Source organism: Mus caroli, chromosome 12, assembly GCF_900094665.2.
Source record: "Mus caroli chromosome 12, CAROLI_EIJ_v1.1, whole genome shotgun sequence".
In the NCBI taxonomy this organism is placed as follows: domain Eukaryota; kingdom Metazoa; phylum Chordata; class Mammalia; order Rodentia; family Muridae; genus Mus; species Mus caroli.
In genome coordinates this window covers 84,547,203-84,571,634 of record NC_034581.1, presented here as the reverse complement: position 1 = coordinate 84,571,634, position 24,432 = coordinate 84,547,203, and the positions used below count along the sequence as shown (strand labels likewise).

Below are 24,432 nucleotides of genomic sequence, written 5' to 3'. Positions count from 1 at the left end.
TCTCTCATTAGGTGTTTAATCCTATTTCTTATATTTTTCTAAATTCCATATGAATTGTGGGTTTTGATATATCTTTCGATGAATACTACTGCATATTAGATTATCACTGTACACAAAAGATAATTCTATATATCCTGAATCTCAGAGAAGTGTTAAATACCATAGCAAAAGCATCATTGATTAAAGGTGCCCAACAAAAACTTTCTTCCCCTCTGTCAATATCTGATTTGACTTGTTCTCAAAGGAAATCCTTGGGAGTTGGAAATAAATGGTGTTGTCATTATCACTGTTAAATTGTCTTCCATTTTCTACTTTCCTGAGAACCAGGTAGGTATCTGATAACACAGAAACACCAGCCCTGATGATGTATATAATTTTTATTATATAGCAGGCTGGATATGAAGAGCTTAACATATTAACTCATCATGCCATGTTTCAACAAGATGATTGAGTCAGGAATAAGACTATGAAAGGAGAAATAGACTTTTCAAAAAGAGCTAGCACCCCCCTCCTTTTTTACTTTATTTTGTTTTAGATTGGTTTATATTATATAAAATTTATATTTGTAGAAATTAAAGGCAAATATTTTCCAATCTGATCTATACATTTTAAAGAGAATATTTTTAGTTTAGAACACTATTAAGATTTTATTAAAATGATAGCAAGGTCCCCCAAACAACTGCAGAAGAATTTCCATTTCTATTAGCTTTTATTTGCTCTGATTGAAAGCAAGTATCTGCTTAACATAATATGCAGTGAAGAAGAAATCTCGACACAGCTTAAAAAGGGCCTCCTTAATACTTATTAGTCCCTTTATTGGTGGTAAGTCCAGTGATGGCTCTGGAAATGTTTGTCTTTGGCAAAAGTAATTGGCTAGAGAAAATAAGAATACGCATTGTATAGATATCTACTGAACAACTAAAAAAATATGACTTAAGGATCCATTGCTATCCATTTGCACATGTGTGAAGTTTCCAATAGAACATCTTTGCAGTTGAGACACTATGGCAGCATCTGTCATCATTACTACCATCATTTCTTTAGTATGTTAGTTATGTGTCACCCATTCTACTCAGAATGGTATTATAATATTTCCATTTTATAAGTGTGAAAATTGCAACTTGAAGAGAGTCTTGAAAAGATTCATAGATTACTAATGAGAAAAGCAGATATCGATTTCATCTATTTGGATCCAGGTCCCTCCTTACATTAAATTGCCCCTCTCCACTGACATTCAAAGGTCAGCATTAATATAGAAAAAAGAGACAAACTTACTATGTATGATAAATCAACACTACCTTGTAATATCTTTATTAACAGAGCTACAGCAGAGAAGTCATAAAATACTTTGTGTAACAGTGGTCATCAAAACATGAGATGGCAATGGGCTCTATGTATTGAGTCTTACTCATCCCAGTGCAATGGGTACACAGACCTGTGGGGTGCTAGAGCTAAGGACTCGAATGCCTATTATTTATGTAACATGGATAACCATACATCAGAGGAGGCCCCTTGTTCAATGGCCATGAGTGCTTGGGTGATGGCCACCTTGTCACGTTTCTGTTGAGATTTGAACTTGCAAACCAACCAAAGCATGAATACCAATCCACAGCATAGTTACTCCTTCCCCGTGATGAAGTGGAAGAGTCAAAGGGAGGAATCTACAAGTAACAATGAGCTATCATTTTTGTATATGCTACCTTTGAAATGCTATTTGCAAATAATCTATAAAAGTTTTATACTAGGAATAGTATGCAAAGATAAGGAAAATAGGCATTCAAATACTAATCAAGTGTGTGTTTGTACAATCCTGTTGGAGTGCCTAGCAATATGTACAATGTACTGATGGCCTAGCAATTCATCTTATAATGATTTACCCAAGAGATGTGATTGTAGATGTAAACAAAGACTACTTTTTAAAAAATCCTACATTTTCTTACTTTTTGTAGCAATAAAGGAGTGAACAATTATCAACCTATATTAGTAGGCTAGAATATTTTAAAAACAGAATACTATAAAATACTCTATCTCCTCAAATGCTGTAGTACATGATTATTGAAAAGGATAAATAAAATTTCAATTTTCTTCCATGGACTATTTCCTGTTTTAGCTATTTTCTTATTGTTGCAGCAAAATGTCCGATAGAAGCAATGTACAATATGAAGGGCCTATATTTTCTTCCTGCAGGGAAGTCATGAAGTGTGAGGCAGCTGAGTGCACTGTGCTCATAATCGGGAGAGAGAAGAGATAAACGCTGGTGCTCGGATCACTCTCTCCCGTGATTTTCTCTCCCACTCCCAACCTTTCAGGTGGCACTGCCTAAAGTCAGTGCAAACATTCTCTTCTTGGTTAATTCACTCGTAAATTTTCCTCATAGATATGCACAGAAGTTTGATCCCTGGGTGATTCTAGATCCTGTTAAATTGCTAATCAATGTTAACCACCCACAACTCCTTAGAAAATGTATCCTATTTCAAAAAAATATGTGGAAATCTGTTAACATTTGACTCGAACATAGGAAGGGTGAACATAACTATATGTTACACACTTGCAAAGTATCTCTGGGAGAATATGGATTATAAATTGTATTTCTCACTGTCCTTGAGGAAGTGATTGGTGGCTAGGATCAAAGTCAAAAGAGAGAAATTTTATTGCCAATGTCTTTTATTCCATATATGCCTTTAAGTACTTAAAAGTAAAACCAACTTGACTTTTACTTTTTTTTTTTTAAAGTTTGGCTATTATCATTTAGTATAAAAATGGAAACTTTCAGGCACCATGCACACAGACAGATCAATAAAGCATCATTATGCAAGGGATCTTACTCGGTGATTTCCTAATCCACTAAAGCTCTAAGATAAGTGGCTCTCTGTGATGAGAATGATCTAAAGACAGTTTTAGAATTTCCTTCCAGAAAGTCTTAAGGGTGAAGAATAAGCCTTCAGAAGAGTCTGCGACAAGCATGAGTTAAACAGATGAGGGAAATAAAATAGGTTGGTGAGTCTCATGTAGATCTGGCCAGAGGATAAAATCACATATTCTGATACTATTCTATAGAGACGAGAGAAGTAGAGAGATGGATGGAAAGCAAGAAGAAAGGAGGTAAGGAGGAAGTAACAGAAGGAGGGAAAAGACAGATATATAATATAATAAAATGAACCCTGCCAAGCTATGCTTAAATTAAGCAAGAACTACTTACACACTGTTGACTTTGCCAAAACTATATATGAAGTAGGAGTAGAAAATGAAGGCATGGAGCTAAGGCAAAAGACCAGGCACATAATAAAGAAGCTGATATAAAAATGGGAGAAACTCTCCAGCAAACCTAAGTAGTTTTCAGAGCCAGGATGCAAAAGAATGAATCTTTACAGCAAGGCCCACTAATCTCTGATAGTGCATGCCTCCTGCTGATGTCACCTACCTAGAAAGCAGAAAAGCTCAGAAAAGTTCCTCTGTGGCACCTTAGTGTTTTAACATCCATATGGCCCACCAGGTATGGCTAAGAAAACATGAGCCTATTATAGAAAACTTAGTAGGACTTCAAAGTCAGAGTAATTAGAAAGAGGTTGGGATGTCTACATCTACCTAAGTAGTGAAGCACAAGTTCAAAGTTCCTATAGGCCATATCACAGGGCTTCTAACCTGTGAGAGGAGATTCATGATAAGAAAACAAAGGGCAGATTGATATCTGTCAATATGTATTCACTACATTTATTTTAACTATGGCCATACTTAGGGAACACAAGGGTCTAGCATTCATTCATATGTCACATGCCTTGACATCTGCAGAATCATGGCACAGTTATAATCACTTAAAATAAAGGTCAGCAAATCATGATCATGTCCCATACTTTCACCACAGCAAGCATTCCAATCAATGAAAACATCTTACCTGTTTTCAGAAGGGGTGCCTCGGGGCTCATGGACCACCTCAAGCAACCAGAACCACAGCAATAGGCAATTTCCTCCAGAATTCTCCAGATAGTAGCTCTGATTTTGTTAGCAGAATTCCAGGTCAACCTGGAGTTCAGTCCCCCACAATGACTACCGACTCTGTTATGCTTTCTCATTTTTAAAGAAATAGACTCTAAACTGTAATCTTCTTTCTCAAATATCTTTAAACACACTCTTGCCCGGTGAATAAAATACAGAGATGAGCTCAATTTAACCAAAGATCTTGTTGTGCGCACTCTGCTATGTTGGGTGAGAGTAATGATGGAGTTTATCATGTGCTCCCTTAGAAAGATTTGGAAGTCAGAGGCAGTAAGATTTAGAATAAGTGATGATAAAAAAATATCAGAGATATCAAGAGAGACACAGCATGAGAACTGAACATGAAGAGAAACTCTCAACGTGGAGGAGGATGGGGTGACTGATAGGATGGCCAAAGGAAGCGGGCCAGATGACAGTTTCATCTCTGCCTCATCTTTTTCTGTTTTCATGTTTTCTCTCTTTTAAAAATGTCACAGATCCCCTAAGAAATAACCATATCCCAGAATTTCTTGCAGCAGATAAAGTGGAAATGCATAGTATCCATTGTTTTCCCTAAATAACTTTTCAGAGAACCAACATTCTATAGAAGAATTACTAGAAATGATTCCGAATGTGTATTTAGACTTAACTCATTCAATTCACTATGTCTCCTATAGGAGAATAATCACCTAAGACTGGTTCAAAGCAGTAACAGTCTGTGCCTCCCACTGAGATGGCAGTAGGAACCAAAGCTGAGGCTTGGGATGAAACTTCCCTGACTCCCAAACCCAGGCTACAAGGTGATGCTATTTTCTATAAAGTGAAACTCTAGTTGACAATTGGGAAAGAAGCAGCAAGAACCCACATTCCTATTAAAGAAAAAAAAAAAAACCTTCATATGTCAAATGAGACTAAGGTGTAAATCCTGATGCAAAATCAACAAGAAGATTCTGCCATGACTTGTACATGTTTTCTCTCCAAATTTAGTTGCAAAGTGTTCTCAAGTTTTTTCATTCATGTGCCAATAATAGGAAAGATGGATTAGAGAAGATAAGCCATACAAAGAAAATGCTTGTGAAGTTTTTTAATCCCTTAAACATCCATACTTATTACAGGCTTCTGCATAATGCATCATTTTCATTCCAATTTCAGCCTTAATAATGCTTCAACCCTAAAATCTACCCCAGGAAAATGTGTCACATTTACTATGTGATTCTACATTTCTCTGTGTATATGTCTGCATACTTCTGTACTAATGATCCTAGATTTGCTTAAAGAAACTCTTTTCTCTTTGAGACAATTATGGTTCAGCCACTGAATAGTATGCTACTGTCCTGATGGGCTCTGTAAGATTAACCGGCAGCCTCTTAAATGATTACCATGAGAACCGAAAAGTAACACTTCAAATCAGATCTACCTAGTCCTTAAATGAGGACCAGCTACTCTCAATGCTGTAATCAAGTGGGTTGAGAATAAACCCTTGCTGCAATGATTTCCTGTTCATGGTTCGGAATAGAAAACACTCTACCAGGTTTTCCCAGCCATGAAAATCCTGGTACTTATCTCTGGTACCATCCAAGATTGGTCAGTCATATGGGATATATGAATTTGACTCCATGAAGAAGTTGGGTTGGAACAGGGAAACACCTGTTGATACCTTGATCAAATAACCTTCAAGTCTCTTTACATAACTCCCAGAAGTCAATGCTCTATGGAAATGAGACTTTCCCCCCTCATGTTCAACTTCTACCTACCTCCGCTCTCATTAGTCAGTGCAAAAGGAAAGGAAAAATCTTCTCATAGGAATCTTATAATTCCTAAAATATTCAGACTCAAGTCTGAGATTTATGATTCCATATATAAAAGAAATGTCCAGAAAGAACAAATGTGCAGAAAAAAAAATGTGTACATCAATAGTTGCCTAGGGCTAAGAAAGAAAGGGGTAGAAGCAGGGTTTAAAAGCAGATGGACAAGTGAGGAATCTAGTGGGTGATGGCAATGATCTTAAAGTGATCAAGGAGATGCCTGCCCAATTTTATAGACTTACTTATGTGATTTAGTTGTAGGCTTTTATCAGTGAATCAGGCAAAGAAAATTATATTCTTAAATGCTGTTTAAAACAACAAAAATTTCTATAACTCAAGGCTTTGGAGAGAAAGAATGTTTTAATTAGGCTTTTAGCCATTTAAATAACATGAGAAATTTCTGCCTAATTAGAAATATTTTACACAGCAGAATAAGACATTGCTTAAAATAACTGTAAGTAATGCCAAAGCATGTATAAAACTTTCTATGGAGTGTTTGTTTATATATGTAATTTCTCATATATTTCCTTAAGTTATAATATTTTCCTAAAATGTGAAAAACTATCATTTATAAATTTGACATACTGATACTACATTTAAAAAAGAAGGCTGATCCATCAACTATATAATTCTTGTAAGATAGAATTATCAAGTCAATGAAAGATATACATTTGATAGTTTGTTATCCTTTCTCTCTGTGTTCATTCCTCCAGGAAGACTAGTAAAGAAAAGCCAGATCCCAGGTATTACCATGTGCTAGGATGCTTAAATGATTGAATTGCTCTTCCAGAATGCTCCAAAGACTGCATTTCCTACATGCAGAAGTGAGTTGAATCTAGTAAAAGAAAGTGTACAGAAACGATGAATGCTACTTCCAGACAAGTCAGGGAAGCATATGGTTTAACTATCAAGATCTCTCCTCACTTTGGATGCAGAACTGATCTTTTCCAAGGGAGTCAGCTGAACTCAAGGAAGAATCCTACAATCTTGAATTATATCTTTGAAACTAGTGGTCTGGGAGAGCCAATCAACTGGCACTAGACTTCATCTGAATTAGAAAGAAATCTTTCCTTTGTTTTGAGTCACTGAAACTTTAGGATGCCTTGTTATATAAGGGAGTATTAATTAGCCCAACTGGTATAAGACACAAGAGCACTCAGCAAATATTTTCCCTATTCTTTCCAGTCCCATCTTTTCTTTGTCTTCCTCTTTCCCTTCCTCCTTACCTATAGTTAATGTTCACTTTTAAGACAGAGAAAGAAAGATAATGAGATGTTTTCGGCATGTATATCCTTATGATCTTTCTTCAAGAGCTGGGACATTTGAGTGGACAGTGGCTAAAAGGATTGATGGTAATCCTCCTTTAGAGGAGCCTGAGTGAGTCTGTTTGGTTAAAATGTTGCATCATCTCCAAGAAAAGGCTTTTGCTTGCGCCTCTCAAATCCCCTACATTGATAAATGCCAGGGAAGAAATGTCAGAGTCAGCAGCCTCGTCTGGGTCATGAACTTTGCCTTTGTAGGCTACAGTTTTGGGTAGTGGAGAAGTGCATGCTGGCTGCTTTCAACTAAAGGTTTTTGTTCACCCCAAGTTCCTAAAGACAACACATTACCATTACAACTCATTTTTAGGTGACCTCAGGATCCACAGCCCTTTCCTCCTTTTCTGCACATAGAACAAATGCAAGAAAGGGGGAGAAGGGAGGACCTGCTCACCATCAGAGACACCGTATACAAAGACTTGTAAGCACTACCGCCCCAACCCTCCAATTTGTTACCTCTGACTCCCCTCCAAACTTGTCAAAAAATAAAACGATCCAAATAAAAAACAGCGCTCATAAAACAGTAAACAAAATAAAGTCAGTTTTTCTTTTCTTTTTAAAGAACAAAATGAAACTTGAGGAAAAACTTACTGGAGTTACAGTTTATCCTGATACAGTCTAGATGGGGAAAAATAAATGAAAGATGAAATTGCATCCTTCAAGGTAACAGCTGCAGACATCCAAAAACAATCAGTCCACCCTTCCGGGGACAGACACACGCAAGAAATGTGGCCATTTTATATTTTATATATACATATACAATATGTACAAGATTAAGGGTGGGTGTATATGTACAGTATATTAATTAGTAAAGTTAGATACATATATATATACACACACACACATATATACACATATGTATAGAGATATATACTGGTATACATATATATCCACAATAGACATCAAGACTAATTCTCTCTATCTTTTTTTTTTTTTTGGTTTTCAAAAATTCCCTATTCATTTGTATATATGTTACACAGTTGGGTTTTTAAATGTTAATTTTGTTACATTTTTGGAAATTAGAAAAATTCTTCCACCAAATAGATTATAGCCTATAATTTATGTCGTTAAACTGATCTTTGAAAGCATTAAAAACAATTTTGAATCAGTGTTCCAAATATAATCACCGGTCTGACACATTGTATTTTTTTTAAATATATACCCTTGAAGTTTCACAGGGTAGTATTTAACCCTTTCTCTTTTTCTAAAATCCAGCTCCCTCCACCCTCACTTTAGGTTGGGCCCCAAAGACTATAGAAATTTGTGTAGGCACACTTGCCATCACCCTCAGACATGAGGAAAGGGTTAACACCACCTGGTCATTTTCTTTCATAAAATGGCCACTTGCAAACAGCTAACCGCACAAACACCCATCACAGATTTTAGAGAGGTGGGGTCAATCAGGTATAGGGTACAAAAAACCCTAGTAGGTTATTACAATTGATTGGCTTTCCTGATTGTTATTGGTTCAAAGGCTCCCAGACCAACCCACTCACGAAGCCTATCTCTGTCTTCCTGCCCAAATACCCAGACGAAATGAGATGTCTAGAGCATTCAGGGAGAAGGCAGGGCAGGTGCGTGTAGAGGAGAAGGTCATGGGTCCCTTTGACATCCTGCCTCTTTTACTCTGCAAGTTTATATCACAACAAGAGAAAAATTCTTTGATTTGGGTCTTATCTCTTAAATGGGAAACTTGGGAAAGACTTGTCTAATTGCCTGCTGATAACCACACTAGGCATTTTGTGCCAGAGCTCAGAGTAGCTAATGCTTTATTAATTACTGTCTGGCAGTCATGGGCACACACGGTGGAGAATTACTGAATGAAGTCCATGAGAGGCCAGTGGGAAACTGGGCACCAATGGCTAGAGAAATGTCTTGGCAACTGTTTCCAAACTGCCCAGATGGACCTCTGGTTGGTTAGTGTTGGTGGAACCCCCACTCAGGATTTCTTTCAACTCAGATGTTGAAAGGTCAATGCCGATGATGAAAAAAAGAAAGAAAGCTACAAGGGAAACAGCAGTGAGTAAACTATGCTCTTTTTTACTGCTTAACGTTCACCCAATAGTTTTCAGAGAACAAGTGTGACATAAGGCCACCATTTGGAGTCCCCTAAAGTGAGCAATTTTAAGTGAACATGTGAGATAGGAATTAATGGCAACCAGGCCAGCAGAATAGAATTATGCTCAATCCAGTGAGGAGAAATTTATAATATCCAGTTATTGTGAAGATGGAGAAGGCAGGCAGCATGCTTTTTAAATTATTTTTATTTTTATTTATTTGTTTTGTTCCCCCAGAAGAACATCTCTTGAGAAAAATCTGGGTTTGGTTTCGTGCGGTTAGGTTTGTCATGTGTCGTCAACCGCAACAGAAAAGTGGGAGCAAACAGCCCTGGAGCAATTGGTACGATCACCAGACAGAGGAGGCCATGCCCCTAGTGGGGCTGGGAGGTGGGCAGGCAGGGAGGAGGGGTGGGACTTGTGCTATTGGTTGCACCTAACCTCACCCAAAGCTGGAGAAATATTTCTTCCTGACTTACTGAAGAAGAAGAAGAAGGAGAGGAAACATGAGGTATGGGTAGACATGCTTAGGAGAAAGGGAAAGAGGGGGTGGACCTAAAGCCACCAACCCAAAGACTGCAAATAAGAAAGAGTTTTCCTCTTTGGTTGTGTGAAGTTGAGGATTTCATCTTTAGATGGGAGTCTGGGATAAGGAGAGGTCTTTCAGTTGGGTTCATCTTCCTAGGTATGCACATAGATCCATGAAGTTTAAATTGTACATTTAAATCAACATGAGAACCTTGGGGCTTTCAAGAATGGCAGATAATATGTTTAAGTCAGAGTCCATTGAATTATTTTATTATTTTACCTAAAGAATAAGTGTTTTATGGGAAAAGTCATCCCCAGTGTCTTCTTAGAAGCTTTGAGGCTACAGTCTTGTTGGTGACGGCATGTTTTTTTTTTTTTTTCTTAATGAAAAAATGAGCCAAGAGGACTGATTTGGGGAAAGTCATCCCTTTTGTGTCTATCTTCTGTAGCAGCCAGGGTACCCTCTCTGACTGAAAAAAGTTGGCCCTAGTGCATTTGGGTATGTGTGTGTATGTGTGCTATTTGGTTTGTTTGGCTCCTCGGTTTTATTTCAGAGAAATGGGAGAAATGATGGCTTTCCATACTGGTGAGCTATGCACTAGGTCTGGAAGACGTGAGTGCTTCGGAAAGCTGTGTGTTTTCCAGTTATGCCAAAGCGGTGTTCAGGATGTCCAGAGAAAGAACATCTGGAGAAATCGATTGTGATTGGCTGAATGCCTGACACTATCCTTAGAGTCTCTAGTGGCTCCCTGCACTGTACTGAGGATGCCAAAGGCCTCATGCCCATCAGTGGCTTTTCGGTATGTGGCTCAATTAAAACTGAGCACTAAGGCAAAGAGGGATCCCCTGTGTGGATGCTTCAAGGATGACTGTCAAGAATGTTACCATTCAGACATTCTCATCACTGACCTGCAATATAGCTCTGTAGAGCAAAAAAGGTCAACACATAAGGATCTAGCAGTTTAGAGACAGGAGTTCTAATTTCAGCTCGGCTACTAACTTCCTATAGAAGCTTCACATCTTTAAAGCAAACATTTAAAAAACAAACAACATTGCTGATTTATCTCTGAAAACTGTTGCTGGAGTAAAATAAAGAACACTCTTTGAGATCTTTAAATGTACTTTGATGCCAAAATACTGTTACTTCCTCTTTTAAGACACAAGGAACAAATACCGGTTGATCAAAAGCCAGCTTTATAATTTTCAAAATCATGATGCCTGGTGTTTGTGGGCCTGCTAAGGCTACATGTACCTGTCTTTCAAAAAGAAAACCTTACAAAAATTATATTATGGCAGAGAAATATATACTAGGTTTTTCTCACAGGAGTTCACCTAGGTTAGCAATTTGAATCAATTTGGGATATGCTTCATGTGTGCTGTAAGAGGGGAACGACTTAAAATACAAATACCCAAGAGGCTAGCCTGATCTACTCCAGGTTAGAGAACTTCAGGATATTTTTGGCTACAGAATGAGACCTTGCCTGAGGAAGAAATTATAGTAAGAGAGCAAAGGTCATTTGGGTGAGGCTATGTGTAGATGCAAACTGTGCTTGGTGATAATTTTCTTCTATAGTTAATAGAAGGAAGAAATGACTGTAATACGGAAAGAAAATACTTGTGAGAGGGAGTGCCAAAACCTTTAGACAAGTCCTGAATAGGAAGACTGTATGCAGCACAAGGATTAATGTTTACTTTCCTATGTCAGGCTTGAAAGAAAAGATACATAATCCAAAGTCATAGCTGTGATGTGCCATAGCCCTGGGGCAGAAGCAAAGGACTCTCCCTATTAAGGAAAGAACAATGCTCTAATGATGTTGAGACTCTTTCAGCCAGGTTGTTTCAGCATAGTAGGAGCTAGATAGAAGCTGGGCTGACATATGTCAAAAGACAAACGCTGTTGCTTTACAAGGCTTGGGTCCCAGGTTTGGCCACAGTTTAAAATAGAAAAAGTGTGAATGGCGTGTTTCTAGGAATATATTTATCATCTATGAATAACTCAGTATGTGAGTGTGTGTGTGTGTAATGTGTGTGTCTGTAAGAGAGAGAGGGAGAATCTTTCATCTCTTTTCCTCCTTCCTCATCTTTCATCCCTTTCTCTGACATCAGTTTTCTTGGAATGTGGTGCCTGTCACAGTTGCCTTCATAGCCTTCACACAACATCATTTAATGAAAAAAAGAACTTGTCTATTAAAAGACACACATGTACTCTCTGGGATGCTATGAGACTTATTCCCACCCATGTATATATTCCTCTTACTTCAAAGATGACAGAGAGGGAAAGTCTTTTGCTTTTCTGGGGTTGAACTACTCAGGATCTCATATTTGGTTTTATCCTTTGCATCATGCTTTTGGGTGGGCCATTGTTCTCTCTGTTGTTTACTCAGAGAAGTATCTTAGGATATCTGGTTGTTGGTTTTAGGTAATGTAACATGCTAGGTTTGGTCCGGTTGAGGAGGGGAGGGTTCTGTGGAAGGGCAGGTGGAAAGGGCAGAGGGATGCCAGTCCCTGTAGGCTTCTCAGTACTCTGTTCTCAAGGCTGTTTGCTATGCGGGCCGCAGGCTTTGGGCCTTTGAAGGGTTGAATACCATCTTTTGATTTACCATGGTGGATGGTAAGGAGGATTGAAAACTCAAGAATACAGATACACGCACAGTAAAAGTACCAGCAACAGAAAAATAGTATAAAAAAAACAAACCTAAAATAATCAAGTACAGACACATACACAGACAAGAAAAAAACCAAGAGACATATTGAAAACAAAAAGCAGATGATATTAGACAAGAAAAAGCGCACTGTGTCATAAGTGCTAAAAACCAGAAGTAAAATAAAAACACAGAACTAGATGAGCCACTACTCAAAACAGTCCCATGTTTTCAAGGTTTTCATATTTTGGAATCGGTACCAGTTGACCTGACAGCAGATAAGAGCTGTGTCTATTCAGAAACCCACTTCAGTCAGCACAGGTAGAGTTTTCAATGCTACTGAGTCAGGTCCATTTTTCTGTGGCTCTGGCAAATCTTTCTTTAAAAGCTCTGTGTTCAAACATGGTCTAGAAACCTACATGGGTCCACCAGCTTAGAAGTGTGAACTCAGCTAAACCATTTATTCTTATATCTCGGAGTATTTGGCTTTCTGCTGAGTGAAAAGGCCAGAGACACAAATGTTTGTTTTCTTTCAAACCCAAGAAGTTCCCATTTTCCACAGAAAATAGTTAGGATTCAGTAAAGAGAGTCAATAGCAAGAGGCTGTAAGGTTCTAATGGATATCCATTAGAGGTAACTGCAGAGGAAGCTACAAATTTGAAGTCGTCATCATTTTTTCAAATCTAGGTGAAGTTAATATGTGTGGGACAGAGTAAATGGGGCAATTCGTGGACACTATGAGACAACAGTCTTTACACCAAAAGAACTGCTGGCAGGTGATTAAGAACACCAGCAAAAAAGATGGCTGTAAGTACCAGGAGGCATACCTTCCATAGTTGGATTCCCTGAGCTGTTTCTAACTGGATAAAAGGGACCTGAGGACCACCAGAATAATTCATAGGAATAGTTACTATGGAATTAGAAACAAGGCACAGTGTAGTTCTCTCCCACCTACTCTCATTGTGTCTCCTCCCTTCTGTCCTTGACTGTTTTGAGTGGTGACCAAGGAGGTTGACTTAATGGAAATATGATTGATTGATCAAAAGATGGACCAAAGTAGCGTGTTTTACACAAAGCTAAACAATTCCAAAAAATCAAGAAAGGAAACTTAGAAAACGAATAATCTAGTAAGGAAGTCACCACCGTCAGAGACCAAAAATTGACATCAAACCCTCATGCAAAAATAGGGAGAAGGTATTTGTTGCTGTTGTTTTTTATAATCCATGGTCTATTAAACAAGAGGTGAGTGGCTAACTTTCAAGAAAAAAATAATTTAAAGAAAATAATGGAAATCAGAAAAGAAGGGAAGACAAGCCCAAACAGAATGACAGAGGGTCCTTCATACGATACCTAAGTTAACCATGAGCTTGACACGCCCACCATCCAACTCTAGTCGCAGTGTATCTGCAGAATCCCTGGAGGTTGTGGCTACCAGTAGCCCATAGGCTCGCTGTGACATGAAACGGAAGGACACATCCTCTGCCTCTGTGTGCATCACCATGGGCATGATGACCTTCATGTACATGCTGCCGTCATAGCTCAGGATAGATGCCTCTGCCAAAAAAGAGAATGGAGATCATTAGCATAGGGAATATTAGAGTTTAAAAGGCCTTACTAGATATAAAAGTTAATATGCCCTACAAAAACTAGCAATTTGTACTGCAGATAAATTAAAGGCACAAAATAAAAGGAAATCTGTGTACATGTTTTCAAGGGAAATAGGGGAGGAAAGGTTTACAGTCATCACATCAAATAAATATAAGTGGCAGAAAACTTTCTGAGGTAGGACCACGCACTGGACAAAGCTCCGTACTCACTACATGCCATGGTAAGAAGTGCTATAACCATGCAATGAGTCAAGGGAGATAGAACTAGAACAACAAAGTACTAGTGGTGTTCTCATCAATTTAATTTTATTTGTGTTCAAGCAGAGCTTGTATAAGGAGTGAAAGAAAGCCACATGAAGTTGACATATTCTTCAGCCCATGCACTTGATTTAGGAAACTTGAACCCCATCCTCCCATGTCATCAAATATAATCTCAATGTTGTAAGATGGCTCTCTTTTTCATATTTTCAAATAGGGAAACCAAGGGGCTCAGAGCAAGACAATGCCATCCCAAAGTGACACTAGCTGTGCTATGATACATGTTTAGGGACTATTTTTTTCAATACCATGAACCTCAGAATACAAGCTTGTTTAGTCATTCACTGACAAATATCTCCAGGCAGCATAGTAAAGAAATTCACTCTTACTCCTATGAAGCTAGCCAGTCTCTGGAAGCAGTATTCCACTCTGAATATGTTCTTCATTAAACATTTAGTTATCAAATAGTTGCTACTTATATGGTTTAATGGTAAATACAGAGGTAAAACAGAAACCCTCTGCTAAGAGGAAACCCAGAAGGTACAAATAGCTATCAATACAAAATGGTTAAATGACAGCTGTAACATATGGCTGTTAGTAACATCTGGAGGAAGAAAAGGAACATGGGCTACAAGTGACTAAGGCAAGTAGAATAGTATCTGAGCAGGTCTTGAGGCTAGGAGGGTTTTAATGAAAAAATAAGAACATCAAATCTTACACACAAAAATAAATAATATCTCATAAACACAAGAAAGGAAGAAAGAAATTCTAAGATAATAATGAATTATTCAATTTAGAGCAGTTACCTTGCTATATCTACAGGTTTTATATCTGTGGATTCAACCAACCATGAATAGAAAATGTTTAAGAAAGCCATCTGTGTCAAACGGATGCAACTGAATAGAACTGATTTCTTGACATTATCTCCTAAACAGCAAATCATAACAACTATTTACATAGTATTTACAGTGCATTAGATATCAGAAGCAATCCAGAAATTCTTTAAAATATGGAGGAATATATGTAAAGGTCATATTCTAATGTTGATTCCTTTTATTTTATTGATCTAGAAACCACAAAGTTGGTATCCTTAGAGACGTGGGACCAATGAGCCATAGATACCAAGGAAGGGAATGCCCATTTCTTAACTGTTGTTAAAGGTAGCTTGAGCCTGGAATAAAATCAGCAGCCTTTGGTAGTAATTTGCAAGTAAGTAAGCAAGCAGTTGAGAAATTGCAATGATTCTCAGATTAATTAATTAGTGTGTTGCATACCAAAGACCTTTCTATGTGCTGAAAGCTTGAGAGCAGTGGAAGAGACAAAGACTCCATTTTAAGTATGAAAAGAACTAAAGCCGAGAAAGACAGGATGTAGGCAGATCACAAGCAAGATTTTGAAACTGCCAAAACCCTACCCCATTTACACATGAAACTGAAAGTCTCTTGAAAGGCATGCACTCATATTTCTGAAAGCAATATCGCTCAGATAGAACCCATACTACATAAAGCTATGTATTATAAATTAAAAATTCTAAAGGGGTCTGAAAATGTGACAGTTATAAGAACCATCATAATAAAAGGCACATGATGGTCTGTTAGACTGGATCAGAAACTAATTTAGCATATGATCCAGGTATAAAAGAAAATACTTTATCTGCCAGAAGTGAAAAAAAATCAGAAGATAAAAAAATATATCTAATATTTATTGAGAATTTTATTTTTTGGTGCTTTCTAGGGCTGTACACCCATTAATAAGTCATTTAATCCTTAGGAAGACCATGAGAAAGATATTATTATATTTTATATAAATACTAGATTACACAGCTAATATATAGCAGAGCTGGGGACCGAATGTAGCTATTATGATTCTTGAGCTTATGTGCTTAGCTGCAAAGAACTAAACTAGGCACACATCATGTTTCTAGGTATCAAAGCACAGCTATGATGCTTCATGGTGAAATGTGGTATTCTATGTGTGTATGGGTGTGCGTGTGGGCGTTTGTGCATTTGTGTGTCTGTGTGCTTACACCATTATTTATACCCACATATTATTTATAAATGTCCAATTTATATAAGCAAATACAGCACATGTATTCTTAATGGTCCACTGTCAAAATAAATATGCAGTGATCTGTGTAATTATGAACCTCATTAATCACCCCTGAGCATCCTCCATACATAACCACATAAATGCAGTCTTCTCTTTAAGAGATATTAGGAAGTTAAGTGAGCCATTAAATGAGTGGCTTTGATGCATTCAACTTAAATATATTTCAAAATTAATGACTGTTCTTTTTCCTCTGAATATGTATAGTACCAGATACACAAGTGTAAATGCAGTCCCATGTTCTGTCAATATTAATAGCATCACAGAATCAATATCTGGTGTCCTTGGAGTAAAAAGGCTACTGGTTTTGTATAAGTTGTGAATCTTGGTCTGTATCCCTTTTTGAAATGATACATGTTTTGTTACTAATACAAAGGGGTTGTCAAGGGGTCAGTGTTTATCAAGTAGATAATTTAATTCAGAAGTCAACTGAAATAAAATCTGTTCCATGGGTTCATATTAATTTGCTTAAAATATTTTAGGTACAAACAATGCCAAGACTAAAATCCTATTTGCATGTGTGAGTGTGTGCATGTGTGGGTGTGGGTGTTGGAAAGGGTATGAATCTATAAGAAAAGTGACTAAGTCTACAAATATATCATATAGATTATTGAAGATTTGGAAGTTACACTCTGAACTGACTCTGGGTACTAAAATGGTTCCTGTGATAGTATTTTGGTCTTTCAGTTAACAGGATGTTAAATCATCCAGGAGATATAGTTGTGGATATATCTGTATGTTTGCACATGGCTTTAACTGAGAAGGAAAGACCCAACTTGACCATGCTCATAATTATTTGATGGACTTAGATTCCAGACTGAGTTGAAAGGAGAAATCCAGCTAAGCAACAATAATAATCTCTCTTTGCTTTCTAAAGGAGAGGCACTGCAAGCAGCCCCTTTATGCTCCTGATTGATAATCTGCCTTCTTAACCATGATATACTCTACGTTGTCAAACATTGTAGTAAACAAAACTTTCCCCTGTAAGTTGCCTTCTTGTCAGGAATTGATCACAGTGATAATAAAAACAATTAATATCACCTCCTTTTTTATTCTTTTTCAATTATTTACTAAAACCTTCCATCTTCCTCAAAAATATTCTAGCATCTTATTTTAATTCCTTTAGCTATTTTGAACCATTCTTTCTGCGCTACCTTCTTAGTTATAGGTAAAGACCTTATGGTGTTCATCTTAATTTACAGATTCTATCTAATTTCTATACTAACATAATTCCAGTAAATGATAAAAGCTTATTTTTAGTTGTGAGGCCCAAACTACTCTACTATTGAGCTAAATTCGCAGACTAAGATATGAAAACTTTACTACTATATGGCACTCTTAGCTTGTCTTATTTATGTATGACACTCTTACCTTGTCTTATGTGCTATGATTCATATTTCATGTGTTTCTGTGTGTGCATATGTGTGTAATACACATCAAGCATAATAATGCATTATTATAATAATTGCCATATAAAAATGTATATCATTCTAAGACGCTAAGAGAAGAAAAGCTCAAATATGTTCACTGAGTTATTTTTAATTAAGCTTAATATTTACTGTGTCTATCTCTTCATTTCTTCATTTCTTTCTGTAGATTGAAATTACCATCTGTTGTCATTTTTTCAAATATAGTTTCATTTACTTAGCTTTATTGTCAAATATATGGCAATTCTGTATGTTATACCCACAACAATACAATTTTAAAGATATTGCCTTATGTACTTAACTTTATAAATCAGTAAGAGAAAGAAGAAACATGTAATTACAGCCTTTCCTTATTAGATACATAATCACTTTTACCAGAGTTCTTTTTTTTCCACCTAAATTCAAATTAATGTGTATTTTCACTTCCAGCTTCAACAAATTCTTGTAATTGCAAGGGAAATGGGCTATTGATGGATTCTATAGTTTTACTTATTAATGGATATGTATTCCACCTTCATTTTTCCAGGCAACATTGTCACATGTAGTGGATAGTTTTTTTCTCATCAGATATGTTGGATACCATCCCTCTGCCTTTGATCTCCATGGTACTTGAAGAGATGTCAGCTGCTAACCTTACTTTGTGGCATGCATATATGATGAGCTATTTTTTTTTCATTTTGCTTCTTTTGTTACTGCCCCTCTATTTTTCCAGCATTCTTACTATTTTTATTTTGATTTTAAACCAAAAAGAGAACAGAAATTTATTTTTGCATTTATCTCACTTAGAGTTCATGAGCTTTGTGGGTATGTAGATCAGTGCATTTCATTCATTTGGGGAAGTCTATAGGCATGCTTTCAACATCATTTTGTCTCTTTATATCTCTTTTACTTAGTTTTACACACACACACACATACATATATTTAAAGGTGTATCACATGAAGATATATTTATCTGTATTCTTGTTTTCTATTTACAGGCCTAGACTCTATTGATCTATCTTCAAACATATTGTTTTCTTATCTATTGAAATTTGCTTTTGAGTCCATCTAGTAAATGCCTTATTTAGGTACTGTATCTATCAACACGCAGATAGTTATTATATATATTTTAATCCTTTATTACTATGCTCTATGTCAGAGGTTCTTGGCATTTCCCATTTTTGAGTCCTTTTGCCTAATACATTTTATTTGATTATGTATACATTAAATTTATAGAATAGGTAAATAATAAAATATTTATTGATAATAAATCACAAATAAATTTATCTTAACATAATGGTCTGGTATACATTATAATTTTACCATTTATTAAAATCAAAGATAAATATGCATGCTAATAAAATAGTTGTGCTTTTTTAGATTCACATTAAATATATTAGTGGCTAGGTATCTGATACTGTAAGAGGTACAGTATCTTTAATATTTTTGAATCAATATTTTTACTTCACAATTAGCAATGATGTGAAAGGCACTTGTTTGAACAAATATTACAAATTAATATGAATATAGTTCAATCAAGACCATTTCTGTAACTGTTGCAAACTCTGTTCTAATTCCAATCATTACTGGTGTATTGAATTTTTGGAAATCAAGTCATCAACTCAGTGATTTTTTTTTTAAATTAAATACTCTAATACAATAAAATTCAAGTGTAAACTAATTTGACATTAGTACATCAAACCTGATATTAGTATATCAAGTTAGTATGTATTTGGATTATATTATATTAGAAATGTGTGCTGACAAATGATAGTAAGAACTATTAAAAGTTTCTTTCCATAATTCAATAGTCAAATATTTAAGAGCAAGTGACCCATGCATACAGTCAAAACCATTTCAGATCATAATAAGTAATTGCTTTCTATTTGAACTAAGCAATTCTAGGAAGCATTTGTTGAGGTAACAAAGCACAGAGACACACATGTGTGAAGTATACATACTGTGTGTTCAGAACCAAGGCTGCAATAAAAGTTCCATGGTTCAATGTGGACAAGTACTGCCAGAAACATCTTAGGTTTGTTATCATTAATTTTTAATTAATGTTTGGCCATTATGCTTTCATAAACCTTTTACTATTGCCATTTTTTACAACGTCATACTGAGTTACTTGAAGCCTAATGGAGAAGATTCCTGATCCACAGTTTAAGAAGTTAGATTCTATTTGATGAGTCACTATGATCTTGTTTTTCTTAAATTCTTCAAATTTAATTTCTCTTAAATCTTTGAATACATCTATAACATTGCCATTGTATATTTCATTGGTAAAATTCAATATACATGTCCCCCAAAGGGCATCCTGTCACCTGTACTTATCTCTGGATATGATTCTCAATGTACTGTTTCTTTGTATATCTGACAATATATTATTACAAATCAGGATACTGACCTCACAACCATCAAAGCCATTCTTGTTCATTTAGAGACTTAGATGAATGAATTCTGAGTTCTCTTTTCCCAGGAGGATGCTATAATATCTCTGCTCAGACATCTCCCCATTTTGCTGTTTGGCTTGGTTCCCTAGGTGTTATTCCCAGATCAATATAAGCCACTTGCTGTTCAAATATAGGACTTAAGCCTCTTTAGTATATTTGATTTTTTACCCCTTATCTAGCAGATATGTGTGACTTGGAGTCTGCTTTCAGGAAGTATATGATTTTGTCTCATATTTAGCCCAAGACTAGTAACTTGGCAATGATTCTTTTGTCACTTATAAGGCTGCACCTTGGTTTAAAAAAAAAAAAAAAAAAAAAAAAACAGGTCTTAGTCTTCCAGACCATTAAGGATGTGGTTTTATTTGTAAGATTGGTATGCAAGAAGTAGGCCCTGGGTAAAGCAGTTTATTATTTAGCCAAAAACATCATACTTAAGTGCTATGAGCCAATAGGAAGTCCTGAGAATGTATTCAGTTGTGCCTATGTCCTATTCTAATTATCCTGGGTTGGGTATAAAATAGCTAACATGTGTACTTTTCCAGATCTATAGCGAAGAGTGTAACTCAGCACTATTCCACAATTTTTAATCCATCACATAGATATCCATTATTTTATAATGAACTTCTGGGTGCTCTGACACTTTGCTCACTGTCTGTAGGTCCTACAGACCTATCTGCTGATTTTGAGCTAGTTTTTAACCAAAAATAAAAACCTTTGATGTTTTACAAAAGTTCTTATCCATAGATTTTTTCTAAGCTCTGTCTCAGATAACATCTCCCCTTCTATCTTCACATGTCAAAGAAAGGAGATTCTTTCTACTACTCCCTAACTGCTTGTAGAATTAACCTAATTATTTATGAATGACGCTCCCTTTGTAGAAGTAGATGGTAGAAAGACAGTGGATCAAAGGTTCTCAGCTTGTAGGTCACAGCCCCCAAAGGAGGTGCCTGTCAGAGGGCCTACATATCAGATTTTACATTATGATTCATTACAATAGCAAAAGTCATTACTGTTATGGAATAGCAGTGAGTAATTTTATGGTTGGGGTCACCACAACATGAGGCACTGTATTATTAAAGTGTCATAGAATTAGGAAGGTTGAAAACCACTGAAATAGGTGCTGGTCTTCCAAGTATGCCCTACTTACTTAGAACATCTTTTCCATAAGTAAGCTGATTCAAAGCCAATGGTAGTCCTGGTAGTATTGACTTTCTGGGACTGATATATGCAGTCTCAAAGAGTTGCTAGTAGTCCCATCTTATTGGTTGTGACTACCCAAGATGTTGGTTTTGCAACAAAGAAGTTGGGGAAAGTTAAAAGGTTCCAATAGTAATCACTTCTGGGACAAAACTGTAATCTTAGAAAATGACAGAGAAGGGAACCATTGTCATGTCTTCTTAGTACAGCCATCTGGAGTAAAGCTTCTATAACAAGCAACAGAGCAGACACAAGCAGACTGTGGTTTACACATCACAACTCTTGCCACTGAGACCTAGTGTATCTCTTATCCCTGTCCTTTTCCATTTCCCACAGTGTATAAGCCTTCCAAAGCACAACACCCAAAATCCTGGCCAAGTTTACAGAAGAGCCCTGCTGTGCCCAACTTTTATACATGACGGATAGAGATTTAAACTCAGCTGATCAGCCATCCATGTCAAACATTTTAGCAACTGAACATCCTAGTAAATTTATCAACAAAATATTCATTTGATATTTGACCTCATAGCAATTTTTGGAGATTTTAAGAATATAAATTTTCATATTTTACATGTCTTACGTGCTCTTCAACCAGCCACTCCAAAGTCATTGTAGTACAAGCTGTTTCAAATATTTTTCTACAGGATAATTTTCTTTCTTTCATTTGTTATGGTAGGTTCTTTTCTGTTTTTTTTTTAACTGGCATAAATAATATTAGCAGCAACTTTTATCTTATTATTTCATATTATTTTCCTTTTATCTGATTGGGATATTCTTCAGGTTTTGCTTCACACTCTGTTTCACAAGCCAGAGAGGCAGCTACACCACCGTAGTCAGAACTTTCTTCCCCTAAGTAAAGATAAGGGAGGTTGGCATGGGAATATTGAACATTATGATAGAAGTTACAAAGTGTTCTCTGCAATCCTTGTGCTAAATGTTCTAGAAAGAAAATGGTTCTATCTTGTGAGTTTCTTTTATCTGTACAAATCTTTAATTCCCTGAAAGTGAGAACAAACTTTCCATAGCGTGTGGTAGCTAATATAAGGAGTATGAGTTCCTTGAGAGTTTTATTTTCTATTCCCTTTTTAAATAAAAATAAAATAAAGAATTTTATTTTTAAATACTTTATACTGTTTTTTTAATGTAAGAGAACAGATATCGACACAGATAAGAAAAACACACAAACCTTGCAAATCACAGTACCTAGATGTAACCATCTTTAACAATAGGCTGACTTATTCCAGGTGTTTTTCGAAGCATATAAACATATAGAAAGATAAACAGGAACTCATTTAAGGATGGAAATATGTATTGCTATTTTAATTAAAGTGAACTTTAATCTTCCTGAGGTGAACACAATTTTCAAAATATGAATTTCAAATGATGTACTTTAAGAGATATTATTTCCCAAGAGAATTCACTAAAATTTACAAAAGGTATTATTAAAAATGTGGGAAGATTGATGACATTGCTTGAACTCAGATTCCAATTAGAGGCAATGAGAAAGGAAACATCATTGTCTTAGGTTACCTCCTTCACCTCTGAATGCTGGTTGTGATTTTGTTATTTGATGCACATGCTGTGAATGAAAGGGGGCGACTCAAACTCTGCACCCTCCAAGAGCAGTCTATTGTGCTGACTGGTCTGTACTCTTCACAGAATGTTCTAAGTGAGCACACCCAAGAGTCAGGTGCACGGTGTCAGTTGATTAATGTGGATGACAGGCAAGGTGACCTATAGGAAATGGCTGGTTTCCTTGGGGTCTGGAATATAACTAACTGAAGTCAGTCAAGCATGCCTTGTGCATCTTTATGGCTGACGGTCCACAAAAACTTTGAACTCCTGGTGAGCATCTCTGGATGTCAGCACTTTGTATAGGCTGTATGTGTTTGTCTCACAAACCATTGTATGTTGTCATACGATATTGATGGAGAAATTAGACAGACTTATGACCCAAATATGGAAAAAGTAACTTCATTGGGTAACTTGTCATTCCTCATGTGTCTTTCCCATTGCTCACTTTTCATCTAGCATTTGCAATAAGAAACTCTAACAGCAAACATGGCAGGTTTGACATCTGAGTCCACCTGGAAAGTGATTCAATGCATTGATTTTTTTTCTTATTGTGATAAAACATCTGATATGAGCAACTTCAGAACGTGTTTAGTTTATAGTGTGGTTTGAAATGATGTGATTCATTATAGGAAAGAAGGCATAGTGGTAGGACATGAGGCAGTTGGTCACATGACAGCTAGCCACAGTCAGAATGCAGTCAGAAATAAGTGCTGGGGCTTGGTGTTCTTTTGACTTCTTTCCTTTTTATTCAGTCATTAGGATATCACTGCCCTCATTGAAGGTAGGTTTGCTTCCTCAGTTAGACCTCTCTGGAAACGCCCCTCAAGACATACTCACAGGTGTGTCTCCTAGGTAATTCCAAACCAGTCAGGGTGACAATGACTATCATATTCAGACTGAGCATGGCTGGGAACCTCTGACATGTGTGTATACTTTACTTATATTTATAATGCATAAAATCACATGAATGGTGTGTATTTAAATAATGTCCTTATTCTCACCAAGATTTTCAAGAACAATATTTCCATTTCAAAATATACTTTATAACTTACATCTTTTTTAATGTCTTTATATTTATTAGATATTTTCTTCATTTACATTTCAAATGCTATCCCAAAAGTCCCCTATACCCTCCCCCTACCCTGCTCCCTACCCACTCACTCCTACTTCTTTACCCTGGCTTTCCCCTGTACTGGGGCATACAAAGTTTGCTAGACCAATGGGCCTCTCTTTCCAGTGATGGCCGACTAGGCCATCTTCTGCTACACGTGCAGCTAGAGACACAAGCTCTGGGGGTACTGATTACTTCATATTGTTGTTCCACCTATGGAGTTGCAGACCCCTTCAGCTCAGGTACTTTCTCTAGCTCCTACATTGGGGGCCCTGTGTTCCATCCTATAGCTGACTGTGAACATCCACTTCTGTATTTGCCAGGCACTGGCAAAGCCTCACAGGAGACAGCTATATCAGGGTCCTTTCAGCAAAATCTTGCTGGCGTATGCAATAG

The 24,432-nt window shown here is 36.6% G+C and overlaps 1 protein-coding gene across 32 annotated transcripts in view; it reads right to left on the bottom strand.

Annotated features, from left to right (window-relative positions):
• The window catches only part of Nrxn3 (neurexin 3), a 1,604,379-nt gene that overhangs the window by 962,325 nt on the left and 617,622 nt on the right, over positions 1 to 24,432 (bottom strand). For all 32 annotated transcript variants that reach the window (XM_029484652.1, XM_021179711.2, XM_029484636.1 and 29 more), the window contains 2 exons: positions 13,674 to 13,877; positions 7,688 to 7,714 (listed from right to left, as the gene is read on the bottom strand). In XM_029484652.1, the coding sequence (XP_029340512.1) occupies positions 7,688 to 7,714; positions 13,674 to 13,877 (231 nt within the window). The remainder of the gene's footprint in view (positions 1 to 7,687; positions 7,715 to 13,673; positions 13,878 to 24,432) is intronic.